Below are 21338 nucleotides of genomic sequence, written 5' to 3' on the forward strand. Positions count from 1 at the left end.
CCACATACTACATTACTTAGTACCTTCCATGATTACCCAGCGGGATTCAGAACCCGCGCAAGCCGCCTCCCCGGCGCCGTGCTGCGGCTGCCTCTTAGCTACAGACTACCTTACGTACACGCAGTTGCGCAACGGCCGTCCCAGGCCCGTGGCCCTTCAGAGGTTCGCCGCGCGGGGCGAAGCAAGAAACAAGAGCCTTGCCCACAGACGCTCGGCGGGGGCCTCTCTGTGCGCCGGATCGATCCGGCGGCGGCGTCACGCTCTCTGCCATAGTCTGCAGAGGGGGCCCTTCGCCTTGCATGGGCCAGGCGCGAACGAGGGCAAATGAAGGAAAAATAGAGTGAGTGCACGGACGCGGCGGGTTGGAGGGGGGGAGGGGGGGGGGAGCCCATTTCAGAGGAGGGCGAAACCGCTCTCTTTGTGTCGCTACGTACGTACGGCCCTGTGGGCTGGCAACGTGCCGTTCGCGGTGCACAATCACTGGCTGGCGTGTCACGACGGCCTCGAGCAGCAGCAGCAGTGAGTTGGTGCTGGGGAATCGCACCGGCCTGCTAGAGTCCTGCTGGTTTCACGGGCAGGGCAGCGAGACGAACGTGGACGGCGACGCCCAAAAGCATGATGACGAGGTGGTGGTACGTAGGAGGAAGTAACTTGGGTGGTGATGGTGGTGTAACGACCAGCAGTTCCAGCAAGGAAACCACAAGTCGAAATGAGGTCTGAGGTCATAAGTCAACCAAGATCCATGCGGGATCGATGTGCGTCGGCATTGCGTGGAGCTAGGCCAGGGTGGGTGGTGGAGGACAAGGTTGGGGGTGGGACGGCGGTGTGGCGACGCGCTTCCCGGATTCGTCCCTCCTCCTGAACCCATGTCTTGGGGCCCGTTCCCCACCACCACCACCACCACCACCACCCACCACCACCGCCCTCCCGAATCCGATACCCGACGGCCGACCTTGTGTGGCTTTATTATTTTTTTGTTGCCCTTCCTTCCACGAACTCTCCCTTTCAATTTGATCTTGTTCCGATACGTCGTCACAATAGCACCGAGGCGGCCCGAGAGGATAACATTGGAGTCGTGGACGTCTAGAGACGACTGGCCCTTTTGGTGCGCCTCGCGAGGAGGCGGCCGGAGAGATGCTCCAGACGCCGCCCAGCTTCGTTCTGTGCCAGGCTGGGGCTGCATGAGGATCGGCACCTGGGGCCACCGCGCCGACAGACCCGAGCGAGCGGTCGTTCCTTGTTGGGCTGGCCAGGCGCAGGCTATGCCCAGCTGATGGGCAGCCCTCGGCGATCTCGTCTAAACTCTGCCACGTCCAGCCCGGTTGGGCCATCGGCCGGGCTCATCACAGCGGCGGGCAGAAGCAGGCAGATAGGCAGGAAACAACCCCGCTGGTTACCGAGTCCTTGAGTACCCTAGCTGAGATGGCATACTTGTCCACCTTGCCGGTCGGTGTGTTTGCGCAGTTTACTACGTACATGATAACTACGCAGCACGTCGTGCTGCCCAGAGCCTCGACGCCATCCCTCGGCCTGCGTGGCGCCGCGACGTGCCTGTGGCGCATCGACGGCGCAGGGAATGAGGGAGGCGGGCGGGCGAGCGGGGACCCGGCGACGTGCCGAAGCTGGCGAGCTGGCGGTCGTGGCGCGCGCGCGCTGGCAGTGCTGCAGGTAGCATCCAGCTGAAAAAGGGCCAGCGAGGCCGCCGTTGCGCCACACGCGGGTGGCTCAGCCACATTGCCCCAGCGTCGGCCACCTAACGTCATCATTGCTCCATATCGCCGACGGCTTTCACCATCATAATTCCCGGTCGGCCGGCCGGCCGGGCCACCAAAGTACCGTGCAATTACAGTTTTTGGTCCATTGTGCATGGAGGCGTGTAGTGTGTTTGTTGGTTCGCAACCGGTTGGCGGGCAGACATCAGGCTATCAAATGGTCATCGCCCCGTCGGCAATGGCGAGAAGCGAGGTGAGGTGAGGTCACCGTCACACCCGACGCGATTGACCAGGGAACGCGGCTTCCCTCCCCCTCCCCTCCCCTGTCAACGATGCATCTCCTCCTGCAAGCGCCATTGGCCAATTGGTTTTGGGGCACCGGGGGTTCTCGCCTGCCTGGCCTGGGTCTGGCCTTGTCTACAGACATGGTCGCGGCCTGGACGAGCTGATTGGCGACGTTTCAGAAAAGAAAAAAATCCAAGTCAAATGATCGGTTATGCTGTGATTCGAGCAACGGGCCAAGAACTGAGCCTATTCATCACCCTCACTTGCACGCACACACTAATTCCATGGGAGAAGGGGGAGAAAATGGCGCAGGTGTTTTTCCTGTCAACAAACAAACGCACGGTGTTTGCAGCCTTGATGTCGTTTTTGCCGCTGTCCCTGCCGCAAACGCAGGGCTTTGAAGGCCCGAGAATCACCTTTTAAATGAGCATGTCTGCCTAGGACCGCCTGGGGGGACGGACGGTCACAAACTTACAACTCACCTTATTACTGCTATCATCAAGTTGGCCCCGCTCGCCGCCCCTTGTCCGGCTGGACGTTGGGATTGTCCAGCGACTAACTTGCTAGCTAGCTTACATGAAAGGCGTAGCGCCAACAACCGCCTGGGTGGCCCCGCCCAATCACACTCGGGCGCTGCGCTACGGAGGAAGCTGGCTATGTTTGCAGTTGGAAAATCGGGCCAGAGTCCAGACGAGTCCCGGTGTAAGTGGACGGAGCCCGCTCTAGCGAATTCCCCTCCGGCGGCCTCTCCGTTGAGGGTCGTTCTTTTGGGGGCATGCTTGGACGTGATGTAGTTCTGTACTCTGTAGTTAGTGCTTTGTGGCAATAGGACCACCATCTATGTGGCCTTTGACCCAGGCAGTCGGTTCGCTGGGTGGGCTCTTCACCACCCATCAGTCTGCTCTGGTCCGGGTGGAAGGAAAGGGGGGGGGGGGTGGCGACGCATCCCACTGCAGCCAGCCCGCCAGCCAGCCAGGCGGATGGTTGTCCTAGTGGGCTGTTTGTTGACAAAGGGTCGACGAACAAGGCATGAACGAAAAGTATGGACATAGTACAATCCTCCGTTTGGCTATATAGAATACAGGAGTCACTTTCTCGGTCTCTGGCGGGGCGACACAACCCCCGGCAGTCGCCGCGTTTCCAGTGGACTCACCGCTCACCGTGGTTTGTACGAAGTAGGTACGTTACAGAGAAAGGTTGATGATGGCTGGGTAGGTTCTTCGGCTGCCTGTACTTCGTAGTGGCTATCCGGAGACCCAACCCGCCTTGCCCTTGCCTCGCATCGTCATGCCCGCAGCACGCACGCCACGCCACGCCACGCCGCGCGGGTGCGTTGGCAGCGGAACCGTGCCGCCGCATGATGCATGCATGCATGCATGCATACATACTTGGTACAATACATATGCGCCTCTTTGTCACCAAAGCAACCTGGCAGATCGAGTTTTGCCCTCCCCCGCCACCCCGCGAGCCTCGTCTACCCGCCGCCCGCCTTGCTCCCTTGTGGAAGGGAGCTTGCTTGCCTCGATGCCAATGTCCAAAGAGAATTGATTGCGGCCGTGGCATGTCAACTCTTGAACATGAGCTAGACAGCGCCTTTACATTCATCCCTGCCCCGCGAGCTTTGAAGCCCCTCAATGAAGAGGCATCCTCCTCCTCGATCAATGCCTGTGGCTATCTAAGTACGTTTATATTGCAATCCCGGGTTGTAGAACGGCGCTTCCTTTTTCACGGTCCGTAATAACGGCACGGTCAAGAGTCTCCTTCGCATATCGCAGTTCGCCCGCACACGCGAGTCCACAGCGGGAGGAACCAGAGAGCCAGCTCCCTCCGCCTCGCCTCTTCGTATTCCAGCCAAGCCGCCGTCGCCACGCGAGCGTGCGCGCGCGCACACACACACACGCCGTGATACAAATAGACGGGCTGTTGTCCGTCCACCTCGCTCCCGTCTCGCTGACTGGCTGGCTACCTTGGTACCTCGCGATCCGCCTCCTCCTCCCCCTCCTCTTTCCTACGGCGCCACGACCACATCCATCCATCCACAACCCGCCGACTCCTCCCATTCGTACACCTGTACTCATAACGTACTTCGTACACATTGGCACTTGTTCATACCTCGTTTTCCCCTCCCTCGTGTGCGACCCCCCAGGCCAAAACAACGATTTCTGTGTGAGATGCAAGCCCGTCTCGTGTTTCGGGACCATGTGGCACGAATCGCTCCTGGGGGGGCGCGCTCGCTCGCTTCTGGCCGTGTACAGAGTTCGTACATATGTTTCTCGGGACGGGCCCAGCGACAGACGGACGGCCTGGCTGCATGACCTTACTACCTGCCGTGTTTCGATTTGTGTCTACGACATGCACCTCGTCACCCACGGTTCTTGCTGTGGCGACTGGTCTCGGTTCACGTGGCTGTTTGGCACTGTGTCCTCGCAAACGCCTGCCAGCACCACGAATACCACGTCCAAGTTAACTTTGAGCCGCGAGACAACACCTGGCTTGATTCGTCGTCATGTAAAACTATTGTGGATTGACATGATAGATGGGACTCGCGTCAAGCAGTCTGCTATAAACTGTGCTAGCAATCCTTCGAAAAGACTCGTTCAATGTGGCAAAATGCAGAACCCGCAGACCGACCCATAATCCCAAGTAAAAGAAAAGTGTACAAGATAACCGTTACATGCGAGGGAGCAACTGCCCAGCTGAATGCTGCACCCCAGACTATGCTTCAGCTGGGGCAACTGCATGTCAGCTCTTCCACTCTACTACCACTATGCACTCAATCCATGCCCGTTATGCTCGTCTCGTCAACTGTCATTAATCCTTCGGCCCCGCGGACCCAAAAGCTATTTAACCCAACACCCTCTAGCCGCTGCACATGACGCAGGCCTCAGGGTTCTCAATGCTGCCTGTCAAGTCTGTCAGTACCTCGTCGCAATTGAAAATCATCGGGACCTCTTACAAGCAAGAACGGCATCGGAATAGATGTCGCGCTCTCTCCCCTCGCTGTCCTCGTCCTTGTCTTCGGACTGAGCGCCAGCGGGCTTCTTGCCGGGCTCGGCCAGTTCCTCGTCGTTGATCTTGTCAGAAGGATCCGTGGGCAGCACTCGGGGGCTGTCGCCGTCATCGACATCAGCCTTGATGGTTGGGGCCTTGTTTGGCGACGCAACGGGCCGGGGCTTCGCCTCGGCTGCCAACGCAGGCGGCGGCGTCGTGCTAGGCGTCGGGATGCCGTTGGAGCTCAGCGAGTTGCCCGCCTCCTCCTTCAGGTATGAGGCGCGGGGGACCGCAGACGGGGAAGACATGTAGCTGGTCCCGGCAGGAGCTGTGCGCTTCTTCAGCACCCTCTCCTTGCCCACGTTGGTATCCGCGACCTTCAGAGCCTGCTGGTCGACCGTGAACTGAATCGGCGCCGCAGCAGCCTGGGTGCGCAGGTAGTACATGCCAGTCTTCAGGCCCAGCTTCCAGCCGGTGAAGTGCATGCTGGTGATCTTGCCCATGGTGGGGTCCTTCATGTGGATGTTGAGGGACTGAGACTGGTCGATGAAGGCACCACGGTCGGCTGCCATCTGGACAACCTGTCGCTGCGAAATCTCCCAGACCGTCTTGTAAAGGGCCTTGATGTCGGCCGGGATATTGGGGATGTTCTGGATGGAGCCATTCTCCGCAATGATGCGGTTCTTCATGGCGTCAGACCACAGACCCATGTCCACAAGGTCCTTGAGCAGCCACGGGTTGACAACCTGGAACTCGCCAGCCAAGACGCGGCGCTGGTAAATGTTGGACGTGTACGGCTCGAAGCACTCATTGTTGCCCAGAATCTGCGACGTGCTGGCCGTGGGCATGGGGGCAAGCAGTAGACTGTTGCGGATACCGTGCTCCTTGATCTGCTCCTTGAGGCTGTCCCACTCCCACAGGTCAGAAGGCTTCACGTTCCACATGTCGAACTGAAGAATGCCTTCGGACGCGGGTGAGCCCTTGAAGGTCGAGTAGGGACCCTGCTCCTTGGACAGCTCGACCGAAGCCGTGAGAGCAGCGTGGTAGATGGTCTCAAAGATCTGCTTGTTCAGCTCCCGGGCCTCGGGGGACTCGAACGGCAGGCGCAGGGCCAGGAAGGCATCCGCAAGACCCTGAACGCCCAGACCAATGGGCCTGTGACGCATGTTGCTGTTACGAGCCTCCTGTACTGGGTAGTAGTTGACGTCGATGATGCGGTTCAGGTTGCGGACGACCACCTGCGTGACCTCGTGCAACTTCTTGAAGTCGTAGCAACCCTCCGTGTAGTCAACGAAGGCAGGCAGAGCGAGGGAGGCAAGGTTGCACACGGCGACCTCATCGGGCGCCGAGTACTCCACAATCTCGGTGCACAAGTTGGAGCTGCGGATGGTTCCCAGGTTCTTCTGGTTGCTCTTCCGGTTGCAGGCATCCTTGTACAGCATGAAGGGGTTACCCGTCTCCGTCTGTGCCTCCAGGATAGAGTACCACAGCTTTTGTGCCCGGATGGTCTTGCGTCCCTTGCCCTCACGCTCGTACTTCTCGTACAAGGCCTCGAACTCATCACCGTAGCAGTCGGCTAAGCCCGGGCACTCATTGGGGCACATAAGTGTCCAGTCGCCGTTCTTCTCGACACGCTTCATGAACAGGTCGGGGATCCAGAGAGCGAGGAACAGGTCACGAGCACGAACCTCCTCCTTGCCGTGGTTCTTTCGCAGGTCAAGGAACTCGAACACATCGGCGTGCCACGGCTCCAGGTAGATGGCGAAGGCTCCGGGGCGCTTGTTGCCGCCCTGGTCGACGTACCTAGCCGTGTTGTTGAACACGCGAAGCATGGGAATGACACCGTTGGAGGTGCCGTTGGTGCCGGCGATGTAGGAGCCGGTCGCACGGATGCGGTGCACGTTCAGGCCGATACCTCCAGCCATCTTGGAGATCATGGCGCAGGTCTTGAGGGTATCATAGATGCCCTCGATGCTGTCTTCCTTCATGTCGACGAGGAAGCAGGACGAGAGCTGGGCCTGGGGTGTGCCAGCATTGAAGAGTGTTGGTGAGGCGTGTGTGAAGAGCTTGCTGGACATGAGGTTGTATGTCTCAATGACCCGCTCGATATTGTCACCCCAGATGCCGACAGCAACGCGCATGATCATGTGCTGCGGACGCTCAACGATCTTGCCATTGAGCTTGAGCAGGTAGGATCGCTCAAGCGTCTTGAAACCAAAGTATTGGTAGTTGAAGTCGCGGTCATAGACGATGGCGGAGTCAAGCTCCTCCTTGTGCCTCATGACACATTCGTACGTCTCTTGCGAGATCATGGGTGATGCCCGGTCGTTGCGGGGGTTGACGTAGTGATACAGATCACTGACGACGGCAGACCATTGCTTCTTGGTCTGCTTGTGAAGGTTGGAGACGGCGATACGGGCCGCAAGGATGGCGTAGTCGGGGTGTGTGACCGTCATGTAGGCGGCCGTCTCGGCAGCCTGCGACGCGATTACTCGTCAGTGACGGCACGGATTGAGCGGAAGGGGGGTTCACGTACGAGGTCATCGAGCTGGACTGTGGTCACGCCGCCGTAGACGCCGGAGATGACCTTTTGGGTGATTGCAACAGGATCAACGTGCTCCGTGTCCAGGCCATAACACAGTCTGGACACGCGGGCAGTGATCTTGTCGAACTGAACGCGCTCCTGGCGCCCATCTGATTCTGGAGTCAGCTGGTGATCTTGACTGTGGGAAGGAGGGCAAGGTTGACGCTGCACATACCGCGCTTTCTAACGAACATGATGGTGACGACGCGGCACGGTCGGCCGTGTGAGGCGGCAGGGAGGTGTAGACGGCAACGAGGAGAGACTGCAATGCGGAGGCTCTTGTGCTGCGCGTGTCCAAGAGAGAACGAGCAGCTGCCACAACTGCAAAGAGATTGCAGAAAAAAGAAGAGACTGGTGATGCCGAAGCAGGTGAGATGTGGAGGATCAAAGGACGAGGTACGCGTGTGTCGATGGCGGGATGGAGGTTTTAAGTGAGGCGCGTGTTTTGCACGCGCGACGCCAACCCGCTCATTAGCGCGACAACAACCTGACAGCACAGCACGTTCCAGCAGCCCAGTCCATTAAAACTGGCCCCGCGCAGCCCATGCGAGCGCCGCGTGAAAGACAAGGGGGTTGCAGGGATCCGCCGTCCGCCCAGCCGGCGCCCTGGAGATTGATTCTCGGAGACCGATCGGTCACGGCGAATGCTCGAGCGTGCACGCCGAGCAAGAGGGGGGCCTTGGAATGGAATTCCAATGGGGCGTTTCCCTGGGGATCCGTTGAGTCTTTGTTCGCCCCTCGTGTGTGTTTTTTACGCGGGTCCTGCGTGTCGCGCATCCCTGCCGCACTTAAATGGCTTGCAGCTCCGTGGCGTCGCGCGGTCACGTGCAGGGCATCGTCATTATTAATTGTTTCCCTTGTCCAGGCAAAGACTCGGTAGTCCCACGTGACCTTTAGTGGTGGCCAACCCAAATTGGTGCAGCAACACAAACGAAACAGCACGCTGCTCTTTTGAGAAGTGACCGAGTTTAGGCGGGCGGAACGAGGCCTCATTATGACTTTTGTGACTCAATGAAGAAGAGCCCAGGCTTTTTTATGGCTTCGTGACTCACTCGTCTCTATGTTCTCAAGACTATTTCAACACAGAGTCATCTCACGCTCAAGTTCACCTCTTTTCGGTCAGGCACTTTCCATCACAAGTATGGCTTCAGAAACAGCCGCGGCCATCGCGCCAACGGGCGCGACTTACACGCCCAGATATGCGGATGTATGTCTCAACCAACCGCTCACCAAGAGTATATGACCTTCTGACGCCATATCATCTAGTAGATTGGCATCAATCTGGCAGACCCAATCTTCCGTGGCAGATATCATGGCTCTCAGAGACACCCCGACGACCTCGCCGCCGTCATTGGGCGGGCGCGAGAGGTTGGCTGCACCAAGCTCATGGTGACTGGCTCCGACTTTCAAAGTTCTCGAGACGCACTGAAGCTGGCAGATGAACATCGTGAGTGGTCTCTCGGTTTGGGTGTGTCAATGTCACGCACCTGCTCACAGCGTCTATAGCCGGAACGGTATTCGCAACTGCGGGTATTCACCCTTGCAGCAGTTCCATCTTCAGCTCAGGAGGACACTCTCATGAGAATGGACATTCGGTGCCTTGCGATCCCGACCCTTCAACCCCTGTTCCTGAGCACCACTCACCCTGTCCCGACAAGTCGTCAAGCGTCATCGCAGATCTCGCGAGTTTGCTAGCCGATGCCAGGTCGTCCGGGAAAGGGCACCTCGTGGCAATGGGCGAGTTCGGTCTCGACTACGACCGGTTGCACTATTGCAACAAGACAGTCCAGCTACACTCGTTCAAGTCTCAACTTGAACTGGCTGCCTCTATCTCCCCACAGCTACCACTCTTCCTGCACTCGAGAGCCGCGCACGCCGACTTCGTGGCGTGTCTCAAGGCCGCCTTTGGAGACAAGCTGGAGAGGCTGGAAAAGGGAGGCGTAGTCCACAGCTTCACGGGGACGCCCGATGAGATGCGCGAGCTCATGGACCTGGGCCTATACATTGGCATCAACGGATGCAGCTTCAAGACAAAGGAGAACTGCGACGTTGTCAAGGAGATTCACCTTGACCGGCTCATGCTGGAAACCGACGGGCCGTGGTGCGAGGTGCGTCCTAGCCACGAGGGTTGGCGGTATCTGGTTGAGAAGACGGCGTCCGAGGCGCCCGCAGCAAATGGCTCCGCGACGCCGTCAGGGCCCCCACAAAAACAGCCCAAGAAGAATCAGAAGAAGGAGCCGGAGGCTTTTGAGCGTTACAAGGTCGTCAAGAAAGAGAAGTGGCAAGAGGGTGCCATGGTCAAGGGTCGAAACGAGCCGTGCAACATCGAGCGAGTGGCCAAGGTCGTCGCCGCCATCAAGGGGGTGGAGCTGGAAGAGGTTTGCGAAGCAGCGTGGAGAAACACGATACAAGTGTTCGGACTTGGCGAAGAGAAATAGACCTTGATTGCAGCGTGTTGAGGGGTATCATTGCGTAGAAGTAGAAGTCATCAAACATGAGCGGCGCTGCGTTGCTTGCATCATAGTCCTGCACCCTTGTGGCCCCGAACCCGTCCGTGCCTGATGATCCCCGTTGTCACACCTGCTTCTCCAGTCATCCAACCAGGCATACGCTCGCCGTCGACAATACCCGCCTCAACCAGCTGTCGGATCCCCGCGAAGACATGCGATCCAACAAAGGCGACCCTGACGGTAGGTGTCCATCGGGAGGCCTCCTCCTCATCGTCGGTGACATCGACATCAACGCGGGCCTGACGAAGAGCGGCGTCGACCTTGCTCCGCCTCCGGTCCAGCGGTTGCTCCTCAGACGTCTCCTGTTCACCGTCTGCCTCCTGGCCTTGTGCTGCACCACGCGATGCAGGAAAAGGGTCCCGCATCAGAAAATCGGCCCTCTCCACCCCTGTTCCATCTGCGATTAGGCCACTGTTTCCGAAGCGGGCTTTCGCGACAAGCCTCGCCCTCTTGGCTTCACGCTGTTGCTTGGACGACGTCGCTCCCCTCTTCTGAGCCGCGCCAGGACGCGAGGAGTCTTCTGACAGAGCAGGCTTCGGCAACACAGTCTCTAGCGGAGACTCCTTGGCTTTCTCGTCCGAGTATATGCTCCAGCCGCCGCCACACGCGTTGCTCCGTCCCGGCCCGCGCTTGTCGAGCAGGGCGGACAAATTCCTGCTGGTCAAGCTAGAACTCTTGAGCGTATAGCGCTGTCGGGGCCGCGACAATGCCTTGGGAACTCCATTGACTATGAGATTGTGTAGACTCTTGGAATCACCGGCGCCGCCCAGGCCCGTGGATTGCGGCCTCGATAGATAGAGCGCGGGAGAGCCATCTGGAAACGCCAAGTAGACTGTTCGCGAGGCGCTGAGGTTTGCTGTGGCGCTGGAGGAATCCCCGGTCGTCATGGCCAAACTGGTGTTGTACGGAGAGTCGATGACGAAGATGCGGAGCAGTAGTAAGGGAAGGTCTTTGGGACGATAGAAGTGGTAGTGCGCCTTGACATCTGGCAGGACTTGGTGCTGAAGGTTTTGGAGAAAGGTCGATGGATGGAAGCGCGGTATCGCCAGACTCTCGTGGTTGACCTTGGGCAGCTCCTCCTCGCCCTCCGTGGACGGCGGCTTCAGGGGTAGAATGCTATACGCAGTCCACTTTTGAGAGGTAGGATGCTCGTCAAAGTACGAAAAGTCGACCATGGCGAGCTGGAACAGGGTGAGACCATGCCGCCAATCGCCCTCCAGCACGCGGCTGGCAACATCTCTCTTCGAGCCCTTTTGTTGCTGCATGTCCGAATAGAGCTCCCGCAGCTCGTTGACGGAGCGGCATAGCGGATACAAGTCGTCGGGGTCATCGTCATCGTCATCCTCAACAGTACCACGCCTGCGCTTGAGGTACGGCAGCGCATTGGCGAGCGAGTTTTCGTCAAGCCAGTCGAGGACCAGTGAGATGAGTGACTCGCGTGACAGGCGATTGAGAGCCTTGACGACGGCCGGGTTGGACGACTCGACACGGAGGGACGACGGCAGCCGCGCCTTGGTTGGTATTGAGAGCCGAGCCATCGCCAGAGGCGTTGCGCGTGCGCAGAGAAAACGAAGAGACGAGCACGGCAGGCAGACTCCCTCAGATTCAGGGATACTTCTCAATCGCCATGAGAGCTCAAGTTGCAGTCAACAACCCTGTGATAAGTCGGCTCGCCCCACCACAATCGACGCGACTTTGGATTCCCTCGAACCAGACGCGTCGCACACTCACTTCCAGCGGGCGGGTCTGACCGGCGGATACCCGAGTACGTAAGCACAGCAAGATGCACGTGATATTGATCCTCAGCCGCCATGCAGCATGCCGATAGGTACGTACCTGCCCCGACATGCAGAGGTAATGCGCCGCATGGTCTCTGGATGGAAGCAAACTACGGTACGGAACTGAATCTGCGCTTGCCGTACCAAATGACCATGAACGCATCCAGGAGTGTGTTGAAATAAAGCGTGCCGCAACAGAGCGGGCGATGCTTTTTTCTGGCTACTGGGCGGCTGGACCTGCCCGCTTGAGCAGCGGACCGATGGTGTGGTGAAGCATGTGCGCGGACCCCGGCCTTCAGCCCCGATCCCGCCCGCGGGGGGACGCCAGATTCTGCGTGATTAACTTTGCTTAGGATCATCGGACCGTAATGATCCAGATGCAGGGTCCCGTAGCGGCCGCTGGAAGGACAGCGTCGCCTTCCACCAGTCACCGGCCTCGAGCAAAGCACCTGAACTTGCCATGCTGCTGGGTGCAACCAGTCAAGAAGACGTGCAGAGCTGGCACCGCTGAGGGACAAAAGACGTGCGCGACAGTCTCATCAATGAAAAAGCGATCGATGATCTGGTGCACAGACAAGCCAATTGCTTCATCCAGGCGTCATCGAAACATGTGCTCCGCCCGCCGTTGCAACACTGGCGTTATTACTGCTGCGATGGAAGTAGAGTTGCGGCAGTCCTCGGCGACCGGCGCAACCGGCGACGGCCTTAATTACGCCCGGCCAGCAGCCCTTGTCGCGCTGATAATCCGACGTCGTAATGACTTCGACAAATGATAAGAAACCCGTGCCCGGAGACCCGGCTGCTCATTGGCCGCTCGGTCGTGGGCCGGTGGAGGAAGGTGGGGGTCCGGACTGTCGATTGTTAAGCACGCCTTTTTTGCGCCCCGCCTCTGGTCTGGTCTTTGGTGCCTGCGAACGCCTGCGGGCGCTTTCGGCTTCCCCTCGGCTTGCCCATTCGGCTCTGCCTGCGTGCGTGGCCTGACAAAACTGCCACTCATGACCCTCCCCCACCCGCTGCCCCGGCCCCAAGCCTGCCTCTCGACACTTCCGCCACCAGTCGTGAACCTTCACTTCCACCTGTCAACCACCCATCGATCTCCACGACAGCGTTGAACGCCCACTTCATCGTTTTCGACGACGACGCATCACCGCGAGTGAGATACAATCGGCAGCGACGAAATCCGTCTCTTCCGAACCTCGTTTTTCGACCGTGAGGCGACTTTTTCGGTGGCGCACGCACAAGTTCACCCCGCGCTCGCATTTGCTGGCAATTCATAGCCACGACGGCATCGCCGAACCGAACGCCTGCTCGGTCTATGGGCACAGGTTACTAGCTCTGATTCCCCATAAACGACAAATCACATCATAATGTCGACTTACAACGGACGACACGGCCCCAACGTGTCGCAATACCTGCGGGACCTCAACACCATTAGCCCCCAGGACACCACGGCCGCCGACGAGGGCTTCAACATGGAGGACGACCTCTCCCTCTTTACCAACACCCAGTTCTTCGACTTCGACTCTGGCCAGAACCTGGATTATCAAGCCCAGCCTGTCAAGGTCGACGTCAAGAATGCCGGCCGCCACAGTTCGAATGCGTCCGATGAGGCGACCACGGCCGCGCCCTCGGTCATTGGCGACATGCCCAACCTGGACTTTATGTCTGGTAAGTGCGGAACTACTCCATATGTCTACCTACTTTTCTTTTGGCAACGGTTGTCGTCTCTTCTCCGTCTGTTTCGACGGACCAGCCGCGGGGGTAATCGCAGCCGCTTTTGGCCGCGAAACTCCTGCGGGGTTTGCGACTCCTCCCGTTACACTTGCCCAAAGCGCAAATCACACAATATGCACCCTTGATTTCCCTTCACCCCCCGCTGCATCCTGCGGCACTGCTCTACCTATCAAGCAGCGATGCGATCGTGTCCGCGCGCTGGTTTGGTCTGACCAGACCGTTGCATGCCGGTTTGAGTGGGGCATCTCACACCAACCACATGCGGCTGACAAATGATCTGCGATGGTGCAATTCCTCGTGATCTGCCACCCGCGGCTCCTTATCGCGCGTCTGGTACAGCGCTATCAGCCGGCGCTGCCCTCCTGCGATAGCCTCACATACTTGCACCCTCCCTTCTGTGGAGCCTTGGGCGCTCTCATGGAGTTGTTTTGTCCTTTCAGCAATGGCAGTACCGCGGATTGAGTGGAGCTTCCCTGGCTAACCACCTTTTGTACCAGGCGACTTCAACTTCAGCGAGTTCAACAACGCATATGCGTCCCCGTCCATGAACACGTTCCCTGATGGTGCCTCATCTTTCCCGCCGCTGCAGCCCAACCACGCGCCAGTCCAGTCCCACCCGTCGCAAGCCCAGTTCCGGCAAGAAGCCGCCCGGCCCGGCGAGAAGCGCAAGGCCGAGGCTATGGCGGCCCCAACCCCGCAGCTCAACTTTGAGGAGTCGTCGCGCGTCGCCGCTGAGGAAGACAAGCGGAGGCGGAACACAGCCGCCAGCGCCCGCTTCCGGATCAAGAAGAAGCAGCGAGAGCAGGCTCTCGAGAAGTCGGCCAAGGAGATGACGGACAAGATCACCGCCTTGGAGGGCAAAGTGTCGCAGCTCGAGACGGAGAACAAGTGGCTCAAGAACCTCCTCGTCGAGAAGAACGAGGGCAGCGACGACATCACGGCCCTGTGGAAGGAGTTTACGAAGCACGCGACGGAGAAGACCAAGGCCGCGTCAGCCGCGTCCGGGGCCGAGGGCGCCAAGGAGGAGCGGTGACGCAGGGCAAAGCCGGGTTGAGCCAGAGGTGTGAGAGCTTGAGCCTCTGGCGGCGTTGTGCGGTTCAGGCGTTGTTTGCTTCCGGGTGAAAAGGGTCGGCAGGCTGGCAGACGCGCTGTGGGACAACCGAGAACCGGTTGGCAGTCGATGACGTGAAGGCTATATATCACCACATACATGACGCGAAGGAGCGCATAGAAAGCCTACGGGCTCGGAGTGGACGAGTTATTGTTTGCACGAAATACATAACGTTTCAATTGTTACTCGATGAGCTGTCACTAGCGGCCTGTGATTCCCGGAGAGTGGTCAGACGAAGCTTATTGCGCTTGCCCAGGATCCTGAGCGTGTTCTGCCTCTCTATGTCGGTCATCTCGGCCCAGTTTGATATCCTGGACATGGTGCCGTCCCGGTTGACCACGAGCGGCCCGAGCCCATCGAGCTTGACGGTCGTGCCCTCGCCGCTGACGTCTAGAGTGGTCACGTCGCTCCCCTGTCCAGGCGCCGGGAGCGCCTTGTCCGCCGCCACGGTCCCAGACGGGCGCTGCTCGTCTTGGCCCTGCTCGGAGCCCTCTTGAGACTTGGTTTCGGCAGACTGCTGCTGCTGCTGCTGCTGGGAGGAGGAGGAAGAAGAAGAGCCGCTCCAGGACGTGGTCGACGCGGCGCGGCTGTAGCCGGCGGCGGACGGTGAATCGGCCATGGTGGCGGGGAGGCTGAAGCTGGGACGGATTCGTGGTGGTGCACGAGGGGTGGCGGCGGCGGCGATGCAGGAGAGGCGGGCGATGCAGCGGGCGGCGTGGCGGGCGATCAGGGACATTACTATCAGGCGGGCAGGCGGGCTACGCGCCAGGCGGCGGGTAGGTTGCTGTGGTCTAGCTTGCGGGCTGTACTCGTGCGGACAACAACCTCTGAAGCGAGCGACGTAGAAGGGGATGGTGGCACGATGGCAGTGAACAAGGAAGAAAAAAGTGTCAGATCCCGAGCCTAGGGGCTGGCTGGCCGTTGGGATCGCCGGGCCGACAAAGGGTTGTGGCGTGCGCGAGGTGTGGTGTTGTGGTGGTGTTGATTCGTGAGAATGAGATTTGAAGTCTCCAAGTTTCAACGCTGCGGATGTCGTCGGTAAGTGTTGGGCGGCCATGTCTCCACCACGGCCCCTCCTCCCCCCACGGGCGCAACCAAAGCAAACCCCACCCCCTGGTAATTTTTCTCGAAGACCCTAGAAGATGGCATCGCGGTAGCGCCCGCACCAGGCAGCAGGAGATGGTATATGCAGGGAGGGGTTGCGGGCAGCGTTTCACGACATGCCTTTTTGATTCCACGGGCGCGCAACACTGCATGTGCAGGGAATTGGGTGCGGTATATATACGGAGTACGTACATTTTGACGGGTCGCTAAAAGGGGCTGTTGGCAGGCAGAGGTTAATTCGTGGTTCGCGTACTCCGAAGTTTCAGGCAGATACTTCTCTAGCGTCTCTTATTACAAGGCGCATCTCACGCCTCACAGGACCGGATACGAAAAGTTGCAAGTAAGTTAGTACGTTACCATCACTAGTAGGGCAATCATGGCGGCCGATGCTCGGCAGCATGCCATCCCAAAAAGGGCTGTCCAACAGAGACGGGGGGCCGTGGAAGGCCACCCGGGTGAGAAGCTCAAGGTGAACAGGACCAGGAGCTTGCTACGCTGCGTACTGCTTACCTACTCCCTACTATCGACTGTCAATGCTGGAGGTGCTGCCGCTGAGTGGCACTATCACTGAATTCGTTCCACCTCTTAATCGCGTTTCCCCCTTCTCGCGTAACTTTCATCAGAGCTGCCGTGCAGGGGGGCTTATAAAACTCGTGCCTCCAAACTCTGTCAAGCCGCTACTCATTTGTCACGACGCCAAACTTTCCATCGCCTGCCTGGTCTTTTATCCGAGGGCCCTGGCGGCGATAGTTGCACCGCTGCCGCATCAGGCGGTGGTGGCTCATCATCGGCGTGCTGCACCAATTGTCTGTTGAGGCCGAGAATATGAATCCTCTGACGGTGGTTCCAGTACCTCTGTCTCTCCTTCTCAGCCGCCTGCGCTGTCTCGCGCTCGGCTGCAGGGAGCCTGGTGATAGCATCTCGGATCTCCTCCCGCCGCGCGTACTCCTTGACGCGCTGCGGATAGGTGAAGCCGTCCGGGGAGTTGACTGTTGCGTTTTGCGGCTTCCCATTAGCACAGGCGATGCGTGTGATGAGATGGCAAGGAGAGAAAGTTACAGGAAGCAGTTACGGAAAGCAGGTAGGACGAAACGTACTGTCAGTGAAGAAGTCGTCGGCGAGTCTGCCGAGTTCCTCGCTGCCCTCGGCAACCCGACAGATGCCAAAGATTTCCGAATGCTCCCAATCGACGGCCGTGTCAGCGTCGACGAAGCTGGCTTCGTGCTCGCCGCCAAAGATGTCGTGCTCTTTGATGTAGTCGATGCTTAAGATGGCGTTGACGCTCAGTCCCTCCAGAACATGCCACTCATAGTTAATCGGGTAGTCGTCGTCCTCTCGCAAGGCCCAAGACGCCGTCGCCACGCCGAGGGTTGTGGTCTCGGATCCGTCCGCGAACCTGACCTTGATCCTCCGTGTCCGGTCGATATCGAGACCGCGGTATGCCGCATAGGAAGCAGCCATAGCCATGATGGTAGAACCCGTATCCGGAACCGCCACGCACGGCAAGCCGCCAACGAACCCCGCTAGACGTGCCTTTTCCTCACCCCCGTAGGCAGTGTGACCGTCTAATAGCCGGAGGGAGACTCTCTCTTGGCCAAACGGCCCGATGGGCACGTCGTTCAGGCGGCTTTTATGCCGTGGTGAAAATGTCCCCGTATCGCTCAGAAACTTGAAAGGGAGGATGAGATCATGCTCGAGCCGTGGCATGATGGCACACCGTAGAGAGTACGACACCCCGCTTCCCTCCTCGTCTGCGTAGTTGAAGTTGACCTGGACGACGCCAGATGATTCGCGACTTTGTCCGCACGGAAGCTTTATAGGCTTCCCTGCGCTCCCAGGTTCTGGAGTCAGACCCAAACGCCTCGCTCGCCCTTCTGATATCGCCACACAGTTGGCGCCCGTGTCAACTAGGGCAGATATGGGAGTGCCGTTGATGCAGCCGTCGACGCGCCATTCAAATTGGGTTTTTGGGTGCTGCAATGCGTTTACCCGCGCTTTGTTCGCGGAATACTGCGAGGCGAGACGCCGTAGAGTCTCAGAGGCGGTCCGATGCTGGCTAGCCCTGAAGAAGTCGTGATGCTCATGAAGAAGGGATCGGTGCAGCGAAATAATGGCTTGGTACTGAGCTTGGCTGAGTTGCATCGTCTCCTGCGAGCGATCGTACTCTATGCACTTGCTCTCGATCATGACTAAACCGGCGTAGATGCCCTTTACCTCGGCGACAAGCTGCTCTGGGGAGATGGGTCTCGTCTCGGGCTGCCTTATCATCTCAATTGCCGAAGAAGGCTCGACGGGGGAGCCACGGATCCGGGGGGTGGAAAGTCGCGTCCTCGTTTGTTGGGTCCGATGGGCATGGTTGGAGCTGGCGAGCTGCGAGTGTCTCGGTCGTGACGTCCTTTGCTGCGCGTCGTCGTCTGGATTCCAGAGTTGGCGAGCGGTTGGCCGGTTCTTAGATGCAAGGCCACGCTCGAAGTCACTGGCGACGCTCGGTCTCGCGCGGCTGCGGCCTGGGGTGGGTGGTGAGGAACGACGCTGCTGGGCCACCGAGGCGGGCGGCGAGCAGAGCTTCTTGCTGCGACGCTGGTTCCCCTCGCGTTGGTCCTCGTCCACAGGGTCGTCCTCCGGCCGCTGCAGTCCATCATCGTTCACGGCAGCCCAAGCACTGGGAACAGGACGCTTCCTGGCTGGTCTACCGACACCAGTGGCTTCCGAAGACGGGGCTGCGACTTCGAGTCTGCACATGCGAGGCCAACGTCAGACAGAGGTCAGGAGTCAGAATAGGTCAACTGGTGGAGAGGGCGGGCATCCTGCGCTACAAGAGGGCTGGCTGGACATGGCATTTCATGACATGACAGCACAGGAGAAGAGGCATAAGGCACAAGAGCATAAAGCAAGACGAGGGCATCAGGACAGGCTTACCGGGGATTTTGTATCGTAACATGCTTGAAGGCCTCCTCAATGTCCGCGTCGTCGGCCAGGGCAGGATGGCGGGAGACGTCTGCGCGGACATGGGCCTTGAAGGCGTCGAGGTCGGGCTGGATCTCGGCCGCGCAGAGTGGGCAGCAGCCTCTGGCAGCGGTCTCCTGCCGGGCTGTTTTGCGCAGATGGTGAACCCACCCGCGCGAGAGTTGTTCCATTGCTGGAGCGGGCGGAGGCATCGCGTATGAATCCGGGAGATTTGCTTCGACGATGTGTACAGTATGTCCGCAAGGCGGGGCAGGACGCGGTCGGGCGACGGGCGGGAGTCGCTACTTGCGGGATTGGTCCTTTCTTTATCTGCCTCTCAATCTGGATCTTGTTGGGACCAATACCTAAGGGCTTTCTTTCGCAACTATTCAAGATGGATAGTGTGCGGCGAGGCAGCGGCTGCCCCAGGTCGTCCTCGACAAGAACGAGGTAGAAGAGCTCCTGATCAAAAGGATCAGATTTGCAGAACACGACCTGAGGGTATTTGAATCCGCGTGACTTTCTGTTGAGGCCTCCTATGTATGTATACATTTTGCTCTGGGGCTGACATGTCTCGAGCAAAAGAACCACTTACACGCCCCCACGTCATGCGGCTGAGTGACCGTAATCCCAGTACTTGATGCACCACTGCGATTTCAGTGATGGCTTAGTATGCTGGTTGTGACGTAAAGGCCTGACATGCACATGTCGCGTGGACGAAAGGCGAGCCGCATCGTCGTTGTTATACGGTCTTCTGTGGCGGATTGTTCTCGATAGTTATTTCGCTTAAAGAAGTGTGCATGCCCGAGCCTTCAATCCTGCAACCTCACCCATGGCTTCAGACGCGGCGACGCCCGCAGGCTACGCACAGTGGTCATCCTGGATCGCTTCGGACCATGATGACGAAGGCCTAGTCTTTCGTAGGTTCGACAACCTCGCAGCCGTCAACCTCCTATATCTTCAGAGCGAGATGATGGAGATCGAGAAGCGTCTGGCCGCGATGGACCGAGAGTCTACCAGGAGCCTGAATCCGGACGCAATAGCAGAGACGTTCAGTCTGGAGGCCTTGGTAGCGCATTGCCAGCCGAATCACCCGCGACGGCCAGACGCGAAGGAGAGAATGGACCTCATACTTGAACTAAGGCTTAAGATTAAAGAATACCGTGTGTTATCCCCTCTTATACTTGATTGAAAACTCAATGAATTGATCCTGGACTAAGATGAGTAGATGAAGCTCTCCTCCTGCGAAGTCGCCTGGCGCAGCTACGACGCCCAAACGCCAGAGTGGTCGGGACCCTGAGTGATATGATGCGACAGGGCGGAATCTACAAGATTCAGGGTAAGGCGAGACAGTATCTGGAAGCCGAAAACGATCTCGTGGCCCTGGGTCCTGCAAGCCACGAAGACTATCTCTCGCAGTTCCTGAGGAAACGGCTGGCGCGTGCCGTATGCTACCTACCACACGATCCCACCCCCCTGTTCTTGCTTTCTTGTTGCGAACTGGCCTGACCCCTTATCCCAGGAGTCAGACTTGGACCCTGAAAAGCCGCGGATAGCACGCTTTGAAGAGGCCATGGTCACCACGATCCTAAACGTAATCACCATCGCTGTGGCCACTACCTTTCTCGTCGGACCGATCGTTATACTGTATCTGGTGCAGACGCCTTGGGTCAAGCTCCTGTTGGTGACCTTGTTCACTCTCGCATTCGCCGCAAGCGTTGCCGTCATCACGAAGGCGAGGAGGCCGGAGATATTCGTCGGCACAGCGACGTGAGTTCATCTTCATTCACTCCATCGGGGGGAAGGTGCATGACGCATAATCTGCTGACCAAGCTGGTTACAGGTACGCCGCTGTTCTTGTAGTTTTCATTAGCACCGGGAGTCTGTCTGGCGTTTAGGGTGTATTTGCAGTCTTGGCCGTCGGGCATGCAGACCACAACGTGACCCAAGCGGATGGATGTCGTGCTTGTCGCTGGGCACGCCTCACCCGATGCCGACGAGAGATCGCCGCTTGATGGAAGGGAAACGAGCGGTCCATATGTATTCGTAGCGACGGGGGCGGCGACATCCTTTCCTTGGGTGCCGGGAAGGCACGCGAGAGCGATGTTGTGGCCACTCATCTCGCCGAGGATGTACATGTTCGAGTCGCCTTGCCTGGGGGGGGGGGGCGGGGATGCTCATGATCGAGCATGTACGAAGTACAGACTACAGACAGCCCGTACACGCACGGTCAAGCGTCTTTTTTTAATCAACCTAGGCACGTTCTCCCACAACCCACCGACCCACCGCACCCGCGGTGACAATAACTGGGGGTCGCCCACTAGCATTGTAGCAGTTAGTGCTAACGGTACTAACCACCTCTCGTAGCCGTCCTCCCCCCCAGCAATGGGAGGGCCCTGAGTCGACACGGGGCGCAAATGCCGGGGATACACCCTCTGTGCTTCCCATCCCTGATGTAGCGCAAGGGGCGGCGGTGGGTTCCATTCGTTTGTCAGTTTGCCTGATGATGCCCGGCGGCCGCTCGTCCCTCGCCGTGCCGACTTTGCCGTCTCAGCCAGCACACATACAAGGACGGCCCGATGG

General features: G+C 58.7%; 7 protein-coding genes across 9 annotated transcripts; 3 read left to right on the forward strand and 4 right to left on the reverse strand.

Annotated features, from left to right (window-relative positions):
• Window positions 1–4499: 4499 nt before the first annotated feature.
• Window positions 4500–8315, reverse strand: RNR1 (Ribonucleoside-diphosphate reductase). Its single transcript, XM_047987477.1, has 4 exons — window positions 7748–8315; window positions 7525–7682; window positions 4954–7465; window positions 4500–4900 (listed from the first exon to the last, which is right to left on the reverse strand). The coding sequence occupies exons 1-4, from the start codon at window positions 7764–7766 to the stop codon at window positions 4857–4859; spliced, it is 2733 nt and encodes a 910-aa protein (XP_047843462.1). The 5' UTR covers window positions 7767–8315; the 3' UTR covers window positions 4500–4856.
• A 231-nt stretch (window positions 8316–8546) lies between these two features.
• On the forward strand, window positions 8547–10076 carry JDV02_006124 (uncharacterized protein). 3 transcript variants are annotated; one of them, XM_047987479.1, is made up of 3 exons: window positions 8547–8779; window positions 8839–9019; window positions 9079–10076. In XM_047987479.1, the coding sequence occupies exons 2-3, from the start codon at window positions 8959–8961 to the stop codon at window positions 10008–10010; spliced, it is 993 nt and encodes a 330-aa protein (XP_047843464.1). In that variant the 5' UTR covers window positions 8547–8779; window positions 8839–8958; the 3' UTR covers window positions 10011–10076. The 3 variants fall into 3 exon arrangements, with proteins under 3 accessions (XP_047843464.1, XP_047843463.1, XP_047843465.1); XM_047987478.1 differs by having other exon boundaries at window positions 8842–9019; XM_047987480.1 differs by having other exon boundaries at window positions 8842–10076.
• Window positions 9678–12350, reverse strand: CHL4 (chromosome loss- protein). The gene has a single exon (XM_047987481.1). The coding sequence runs from the start codon at window positions 11618–11620 to the stop codon at window positions 10091–10093; it is 1530 nt and encodes a 509-aa protein (XP_047843466.1). The 5' UTR covers window positions 11621–12350; the 3' UTR covers window positions 9678–10090.
• Window positions 12351–12799: 449 nt separating this feature from the next.
• JDV02_006126 (uncharacterized protein) lies at window positions 12800–14896 on the forward strand. The gene is made up of 2 exons (XM_047987482.1): window positions 12800–13528; window positions 14092–14896. Exons 1-2 carry the CDS (start codon window positions 13228–13230, stop codon window positions 14625–14627), a joined length of 837 nt encoding a protein of 278 aa, XP_047843467.1. The 5' UTR covers window positions 12800–13227; the 3' UTR covers window positions 14628–14896.
• On the reverse strand, window positions 14833–15683 carry JDV02_006127 (uncharacterized protein). The gene has a single exon (XM_047987483.1). It carries the CDS (start codon window positions 15439–15441, stop codon window positions 14881–14883), a length of 561 nt encoding a protein of 186 aa, XP_047843468.1. The 5' UTR covers window positions 15442–15683; the 3' UTR covers window positions 14833–14880.
• Window positions 15684–15741: 58 nt separating this feature from the next.
• Window positions 15742–19051, reverse strand: JDV02_006128 (uncharacterized protein). Its single transcript, XM_047987484.1, has 3 exons — window positions 18729–19051; window positions 16907–18543; window positions 15742–16798 (listed from the first exon to the last, which is right to left on the reverse strand). Exons 1-3 carry the CDS (start codon window positions 18965–18967, stop codon window positions 16491–16493), a joined length of 2184 nt encoding a protein of 727 aa, XP_047843469.1. The 5' UTR covers window positions 18968–19051; the 3' UTR covers window positions 15742–16490.
• Window positions 19052–19482: 431 nt separating this feature from the next.
• Window positions 19483–20915, forward strand: JDV02_006129 (uncharacterized protein). Its single transcript, XM_047987485.1, has 3 exons — window positions 19483–19918; window positions 19984–20525; window positions 20599–20915. The coding sequence occupies exons 1-2, from the start codon at window positions 19588–19590 to the stop codon at window positions 20262–20264; spliced, it is 612 nt and encodes a 203-aa protein (XP_047843470.1). The 5' UTR covers window positions 19483–19587; the 3' UTR covers window positions 20265–20525; window positions 20599–20915.
• The last annotated feature ends 423 nt before the right edge of the window (window positions 20916–21338 follow it).

This window comes from Purpureocillium takamizusanense, chromosome 5, assembly GCF_022605165.1.
Source record: "Purpureocillium takamizusanense chromosome 5, complete sequence".
In the NCBI taxonomy this organism is placed as follows: Eukaryota; Fungi; Ascomycota; class Sordariomycetes; order Hypocreales; family Ophiocordycipitaceae; genus Purpureocillium; species Purpureocillium takamizusanense.

Excerpts from the sequence above, each read along its gene's own strand:
- RNR1 (XM_047987477.1), bottom strand. Across the intron at positions 7,466-7,524 it reads CAGTCCAGCTCGATGACCTC|GCTGCCGAGACGGCCGCCTA; the intron begins GTACGTGAACCC and ends ATCGCGTCGCAG. Across the intron at positions 4,901-4,953 it reads TTCCGATGCCGTTCTTGCTT|GCAGCATTGAGAACCCTGAG; the intron begins GTAAGAGGTCCC and ends CAGACTTGACAG.
- JDV02_006124 (XM_047987478.1), top strand. The coding sequence starts at position 8,633 with ATGTTCTCAAGACTATTTCAACACAGAGTCATCTCACGCTCAAGTTCA. Across the intron at positions 8,780-8,841 it reads ACACGCCCAGATATGCGGAT|ATTGGCATCAATCTGGCAGA; the intron begins GTATGTCTCAAC and ends ATCATCTAGTAG. Across the intron at positions 9,020-9,078 it reads GAAGCTGGCAGATGAACATC|CCGGAACGGTATTCGCAACT; the intron begins GTGAGTGGTCTC and ends CAGCGTCTATAG.
- CHL4 (XM_047987481.1), bottom strand. The coding sequence starts at position 11,620 with ATGGCTCGGCTCTCAATACCAACCAAGGCGCGGCTGCCGTCGTCCCTC.
- JDV02_006126 (XM_047987482.1), top strand. The coding sequence starts at position 13,228 with ATGTCGACTTACAACGGACGACACGGCCCCAACGTGTCGCAATACCTG. Across the intron at positions 13,529-14,091 it reads CAACCTGGACTTTATGTCTG|GCGACTTCAACTTCAGCGAG; the intron begins GTAAGTGCGGAA and ends CTTTTGTACCAG.
- JDV02_006127 (XM_047987483.1), bottom strand. The coding sequence starts at position 15,441 with ATGTCCCTGATCGCCCGCCACGCCGCCCGCTGCATCGCCCGCCTCTCC.
- JDV02_006128 (XM_047987484.1), bottom strand. The coding sequence starts at position 18,967 with ATGCCTCCGCCCGCTCCAGCAATGGAACAACTCTCGCGCGGGTGGGTT. Across the intron at positions 18,544-18,728 it reads GTTACGATACAAAATCCCCG|ACTCGAAGTCGCAGCCCCGT; the intron begins GTAAGCCTGTCC and ends TCGCATGTGCAG. Across the intron at positions 16,799-16,906 it reads CGACGACTTCTTCACTGACA|TCAACTCCCCGGACGGCTTC; the intron begins GTACGTTTCGTC and ends AAAACGCAACAG.
- JDV02_006129 (XM_047987485.1), top strand. The coding sequence starts at position 19,588 with ATGGCTTCAGACGCGGCGACGCCCGCAGGCTACGCACAGTGGTCATCC. Across the intron at positions 19,919-19,983 it reads GCTTAAGATTAAAGAATACC|ATGAAGCTCTCCTCCTGCGA; the intron begins GTGTGTTATCCC and ends TAAGATGAGTAG.